The sequence below is a fragment of the Eurypyga helias genome, unplaced genomic scaffold (genome assembly GCF_000690775.1).
Source record: "Eurypyga helias isolate BGI_N326 unplaced genomic scaffold, ASM69077v1 scaffold45313, whole genome shotgun sequence".
In the NCBI taxonomy this organism is placed as follows: Eukaryota; Metazoa; Chordata; class Aves; order Eurypygiformes; family Eurypygidae; genus Eurypyga; species Eurypyga helias.
Window position 1 is genome coordinate 9,978 of NW_010241416.1, and position 6,776 is coordinate 16,753.

At 50.8% G+C, this 6,776-nt stretch overlaps 1 protein-coding gene across 1 annotated transcript; it reads right to left on the reverse strand.

Annotated features, from left to right (window-relative positions):
- Positions 1-1,159: 1,159 nt before the first annotated feature.
- Positions 1,160-6,294, reverse strand: LOC104507450 (keratin, type I cytoskeletal 13-like). Its single transcript, XM_010148737.1, has 8 exons — positions 5,710-6,294; positions 4,651-4,733; positions 3,993-4,170; positions 3,613-3,774; positions 3,075-3,200; positions 2,743-2,969; positions 2,292-2,437; positions 1,160-1,509 (listed from the first exon to the last, which is right to left on the reverse strand). The coding sequence occupies exons 1-8, from the start codon at positions 6,292-6,294 to the stop codon at positions 1,484-1,486; spliced, it is 1,533 nt and encodes a 510-aa protein (XP_010147039.1). The 3' UTR covers positions 1,160-1,483.
- Between the last annotated feature and the right edge of the window lie 482 nt (positions 6,295-6,776).

The window sequence follows — 6,776 nt, forward strand, 5'->3', positions numbered from 1 at the left end:
CCCTGCCGGTTCCATGTAAAACTGATCACCAACAGACAATCCTCAAAACACCCTCCAGCTCATTATGGCTCATAATGACTTTTAACTGAAAGCTCTCCAAGCCCAGGGTGACTCTGCAGGCTCACCGTGGCCGGTTCCCAAGGCTGCACCCACCAGAAACGCTCCGGGGCCCTGCGTCACCCAACGGCTGCCCCGCATCCCTAGCCCAGGTCAGCGGCAGGGTGCACGCACACTACCAGCCCGGTCCGTGCTGACCCAGCATCAGCGACGCGGCTGCTGCTCGAGGCCCAAAGGAGGGAGCGATCTTTGCTTTGCCTGGGAGGTTTCAGACCTGATGGCTCTGTGTATCCAAAGGCCCTGGATGGCTTTTTTCTCCATTGTACTCTCTGCTGAGCTGCGCTTTGTCAGCCCCTGTCCTGCCCTCTCCGCTTCTCCAAAGGTGTGTTTCATGGAATTACTATCAACAGTTCCTGATGTTCAGGTTGAAACTCTTTGAAATAGAAGGTAAATGACTCAATCACTATGTGAACATAGATAGGAAGGAAACCTTGTGCCTCCAGTCCTTTTCCCAAAGGGAAGATTCCTATAAAATGAAAGGGCTAGGTCGGAACGTAAGCCGTGTCAGCAGAAATTGTATCAGTTGTGGAGACCAAGATTTCCTCTTCAACCTAATCCCTGTTCCCAGGCTGGATGATGAGGTGGGAGAGGGCACAGCCGGGATGTGTCAGCACTAGGCTGGGGCTGAGGCAATCTGCTCCAGATCACCAACTTTCAAAAGTTTCCTAAGATAGTGTTTTAGCACAGCGCTCTGTGGGAAGCACATGGGGATGTGCCCAAATTGGCTGTTCATGCGGGTCATGGAGGATGTCAGGCAAGAATGGGCAGCGTGTGCTCCACGCTTGGACAGGGCAGAGGTGGACAAGACCCGCAAGGTCAGCGAGGCCGTTCTCTGGCTGCCACTGGCGTTCTCTGGCGCCCACTGGCAAAGCAGCTTTGCTCCCAGTGGAGCATGATCCCGACCGATTTAGGTGAGCCTTGTGCAGGGGCTTCCAGCTTTTCCCGCTGGGCCACGGCAGAGACTGGCTGGCCTGGCTGGGGCTGTGGTTTGCACTTGGGCCAGCCCCTGGTTTTCTAAAGGAACCCAGTTCCCAGACACGGGTTTCTTGATTGCATCAGGCAGAAGCAAAGTTTTATTAGAGAAGTGTTTGCACCAGCAGGTACATTAGTGATCATACCACTGGTTTACTCCAGCAATAGTCATAGCAGTTGGGCACACGCAGCAATACAGACTGGAAAAAGCAAGTAGCAAATTAAAGCAGAATGTGGCCCAACGCTCTGCTTATCCTGACACGTTGCTTAGCATGGCTGAGTAATATGAAAGAGCATGCTCCTCGCTCTTTGCAGAAGCACACAGTAAATATTCTCTCTCTTCATCCATGGCTCTGCTTCAGGGTTCTCTTGTTGGATATTCTCATTTCTCTGCTTAATCACAAATCCTTCTGCAAGGCACTGGAGAGATCAAAGGAAACATTACATTGTTTACCACTAAAATAGATTCTTTCCCACACTGTCATTCTATACTTGGGATCACTTCAGGAGCCAGTTCCATTAGAATTTCAGACAAAGCCTGTCCCTTCCCAGATGGGTCTGACTGTTGCCTGCCAGGCAGGCAGATGGGATTTGTAGCCAGCTGGAGCATGTTCTGCCCTTCTACATAAAAATGCCCAATGGGGGAAGCTGCAGGCATGGCACCAGCAGAGTCTGGATGTGGGAACAGCACCAGGTTCTTGCCGGACCAAGGGCCCTGCTCACACCCATTCTCCTGAACCAACTGTCCCCGTATTTATTAATTTCTTTTTCTGTTTGGCTGGCAGTTTCCCCTTGAAAACGCACTAGTAGTTTTCTGCCAGTATTCCCATGACTCCTGCTTTTTTCTTCCTGATTTCTAGACACTCTGCTTTCTCCTCCTCCTTCCTTTGTCCCAGATTTCATGGCAGTCTTTCTCCATGTCCTCTGTGGCTTGCCCGCCTGCTGACTCTGTTCTGTCCTTCTTTCCATTCCTCATCCCCCTCCTCCCTCACGCTCCCTGGCAGGCACAGCCACTGCGCTCGCAGCTTTCATCACGAGCTCGTCCTAGCCACTCCTCCCAGGCCTCCCAGCGTGTGTTTCCCAGTAGCACAATAAAACTTTTAAACAGCACCTTCAAGCTATGTGGGAAAGATCTTTGTTGCAGCCTGTCCTTCTTGCATTAGACAGGCTGTGGGGATTTTGGAGAGCATTGCAGTTCTTACCTTGTATCTCCGCAGCTCCACAGGATGGCATCTGGGAAGATGCTGTGTACGTGTGGCTCGTTCTAATGATACCTCCTCCTCCTATTCCACTTGTTCTCGCAACTCCTCCTCCTAGACCCGACGACTGACCAATTCCTCCTTGCTGACTGGGGGAACAGGAACATAACATTTTAGCGAAGGGAATGACAGATAACCCCGCACTGTGGGGTTTCATTGTCCCTGCTGCTCTCAGTCTCCAGAAAAGCAGCAGAATCCCGCAGTGACCTTTCTTCTCGCGGCAGTGGCTGGCACAGGGTGGGGAGGCAGATTATCGGCACTGATTACCAGGCAGCCCGACTAAGTCAGTGAGGGGGAAGGATCTGTGCAGTGCCTCCACCTATTGCTTTTTTGTTAAAATACCCAGGACACAGGTATTTTCTTGTATCATTTGGTGGGTCTCAAGCCTACTTACATGAGGTCCTGCTGTCCGCCCTCCAGCAAGCAGCGGTACGTATGGATCTCCTGCTCCAGGCGGCATTTGACGTCCAGCAGGATCTTGTACTCTTGGTTCTGGCACTCCATTTCTGCTCGCAGGTCGGCCAGTTGCTGCTCCACACACGTGATCTGGTTCTGGAGCTCAGCAAGGTGGTTGTTGTAGCGGCACTCTGTCTCGGCCAGCGAGGATTCCAGGTTGTCCCTCTGAGGAGGGCACAGTACAAATACAGGTGTGAGAAACACTCCACTTAAACCCTGAATACTTACATCAAAGCACAACTGTGAGTTTTAGGCCAGCTCACCACCCACCTGGCTGAGCTGAGCCTGGAGATCGATTTCCAGGGCTTGCAATTGGCGTCTCAGTTCGGTGACTTGATTGTTGCACGTCTCTACCTCCTGACCGCTTGTAATAACCTCCCGATTCACCTCCTCAATCTGAAATCACCCACCAGAATAAGGATGTTAGGGAAGGTGTAATGTAAGTCAGATTAAGTATTAAAGGACATAGAAGCTAGCAAAAAACGTGAAATGAGAAAGCTTTGGGTGAACTCCCTCATCCTAATGGAGTCTGAGCCCTGATCGTCATTTCTCTTGCTCGTCTGATAGTTATTCTCAATACTTACTGCTTTTTAAAGAGTTCCTGCCTCAAGTCTCACTAACATGCAGCCCTTCCCATCACCCCATGAAGAGGAGGCAGAGTGACAGTATCCCCTGTGTCACTTGGTCGATTTGAACCAATGCTGAGCGCTGTTACCGGACGTTGTATGGTTTAATGTGTATTCAGTCACCGTGGAGCCACTGCCTGGGTGTTAGCCGAGGAAAGTCAGAGCTGTGTAAGTTTACTCACCTTGCACTCGTACCAATCCTCGACTTCTTTGCGGTTGCGCTCGATCAGCGTTTCGTACTGGCACCTCATCTCCTCCAGGATCTTTCTGAGGTCTGGGCCGGGGCAGGCATTGACCTCCACACTCACATCTCCCGTCGATTGTTTCCTCAGACAGTTCATTTCCTGGAAGCACCACCCAGACCATGTCAGTTTTTAGGAAGGAAAATCTGCGGGAGCTCAGCTCCCTGTGGGGAAGAGCAGAGCCCCTGGCAGCCCTGCAGCTCCCAGTTTACTCATGTCGTCTCCACCGACCCCCTGCCCCTCCGCAGCCAGCACCCCAGGGGTGGGGACCACAGGGAGGGGGGGCGATGGCTTTTGGCACAAGCAGGACAGGGCCTTACCTCCTCGTGGTTCTTCTTCAGGCAGCAGAGCTCCTCCCGCAGCGACTCCAGCTGTGCCTCCCGGTCAGACCTGCACAGCGTCAGCTGGTCCGTGAGCATGAGCAGCTGGTCCAGGACCTGGCGCAGCCCGTTGATGTCAGCCTCCACGCTCTGGCGCAGGGCCAGCTCCGTCTCGTACCTGGGAGTGACAAAAAAATGAGGAGTCAGTGTCTGACACCACCATTTGCCCAGAAAAGCAGTCTGAGACTTGCGCCATCAAATCTGCTCTCAGCGTGCCTTCTCCGGAGCTTTTCCACCAGGGCGGAGGCGTCACACACTGCGCTTCTGCGCTCCAAGAGGAAAAAGCAAAAGCCTCCCCTTGGCAAGACACCTCGTACCAGAATGGCAGCCCAGGGGAACCCACGCCGCGCCCTCTCTGCCAAGCCCGTCTGCTTTCTGCAGCGCTCTAATCTCCCCTCAACCACATCTTGTGGTCCCAAACTTTCCATCCTGGAACTGCCACTAGTTGAGCAGCTCTAGACGCAGCGGATGAAGGAGCTTTTCTGCGCAGCCTCCAGCCTGCCCTGACCAGAGGATGACGGGAGACCTGAGCTCCCGCTCTCCAGCTCTGCGAGCGGAGCGCGGTGACGGAGGACAGGGACAGCAGGGGTGTACTCACTTCACTCGGAAGTCATCGGCTGTCATCCTGCTGTTGTCGATGTTCAGAATGATCTTGTTGTTGTCTATGGTTGCGCAGACAATCTGCAAAAAGAATATTCACTCCTGAAGTCTCTTCCCTGCATCCGCAGGCTGTGTTGTGCCCATCGACCGGAGCTACCAGACCTCACCGCTTTCTCTCTCTGTTTTTTAGCTCTGGGGAGCAGGCGGGGGTGAGCTGGGGAGCAGCAGCCACCAGGGTGAGCATTAGGTGAGGGATGGTGAGGGCATTAAAGTGATAAAACACCTGGTTCAGCTGCAGGCAGACAGGGAGGTGTAATAGCGGGGTCCAGCACGTGCCACAGTCCACCCAACCTTTGAAGTCTAAGCCTTACGTGCATGGATAAGAGATTTAAAAGCTTTGGTTCGAGACTTAATTATAAGTCTGTTTCATTCCGTCTGTTTGCTGGATTGTTTTCACTTTATCCTTCTTTGTGCGTTGACATCCTAGAATTTTTGCCAAACACACTTTGCGAACGTTTTTAATTTTAATTTCCATGCTCAAGATGTGTTCTGGCAATGCTCTCTTTGTTCTTATTTTTAATTAGATGTCCAATATTTCCCAATTCTGTAGCAAAGCGTAAACTTGTAAAAAAGGGAAATAGCACTTATCTGGAATTTAGCTGGAATTCTGCAAGATTGATGACAGAATAATACAAATTCAGGCAAATGAAAACGATACATTATTTATTTCTCTCTGAGTTGCTGTCTTGGCATACATCTATGTAACCCCCTTGGCACAAACCTAGGTTAGAAAGGCTACTGAGCCAATCCAGGTGTACGCCATGAAGGTAGAATTTCCCCCTTTGAACATCTCTGGTGAGTAAAAGCAGTGGAAACGGTCCAAACACCCAGGATTTACCTTTGAGCTGCAGGGCTTTCTGCAGGCTGTTGTCTCAATGGCTGCTTACAAAAAGCATTTTAAAAGGATGAGGTGTTCCCCTTGATAACTGCGTTACGTTGTGAACAAGCACCGTGGGAGACGCTCACAAGGAGAAAAGCAGCAGAGAAATGATGTTACCTGATTCTGAAGATCTTCTATTTCTTTATAATAGCAGCTGTAGTCCCGGGGCTCACAGAAAGGGCCCTGCTTGGCATACCACTCCCTGATTCTGCACTCCAGGTCAGCATTTTCTTGTTCCAGGCACCTCACCTTGTCCAGGTAAGAAGCCAGGCGGTCGTTCAGGTTCTGCATGGTGACCTTTTCGTCACCAGAAAGAAGAATGCCATCACCAGCAAAACCACCTCCAACTACCCCTCCACCAAGACCAACACCAAGGCCACCTCCAATGCCACCGCCAAAGCGAGCACTGCCACCGCTGAATCCAACGCCCGAGCATCCTCCGAGGACAGCGGCTCCTAAGCCACCTCCGTAGTTTCCACCAACCACACTGCCAGTGGTCAGTCCTCCTCCGTAATTCACACTACCACAGTAGCTTCTCCCAGAAAACCCTCGGCTACCACCTATCCCGCAAGTCGTGTATCTTCCAGAAGAGACCGAGGAGATCCGTGCTCCTCCACCACCACCGCCACCACCAATAACACAGCTACCACCGCTTGTCCTGCCCCTGAGAGAGCCCGTTGTCTGTTTAATACTACAACTCATGTTGAGGACAGCTGCAGATCCAACCCAAAGCCCAAAGCAAGATGCACAGCTCGATACTGAATCAGACTGCAGGTCGTTTGTTGTGCAGATCTCTATTTATACCTCCCAAAGGGGGTGTCACCTACAGGGTGTTTCTTCTTCCCACGGGGCTGGCTAGTCTGGCTGTTTATGCCAAGAATAAATAGCCTATAGGCAGTTTCCCTCTAGAAATCCCAGTTCACAAGGAAGATACTTTACATGTCAGCAGCTTATTCCAAAAAGTAAAATAATGTTTTATGAGTCATAAGCTTTTTGTATGATGCAAACTTTACAACAAGTCAAGAAAAAAGTTGCCCTAGATTATGTACAAAGAAGAAACATTGGTATTTATAACATCAAAGTGCCTTTTATCTTTCATTAATTTGTATTTATTTTATTCTTAGGCCAATAAACTTTTTTATATTACATGCTCTGGTAGAGTACGTGGAACAAAAATGGGGAAT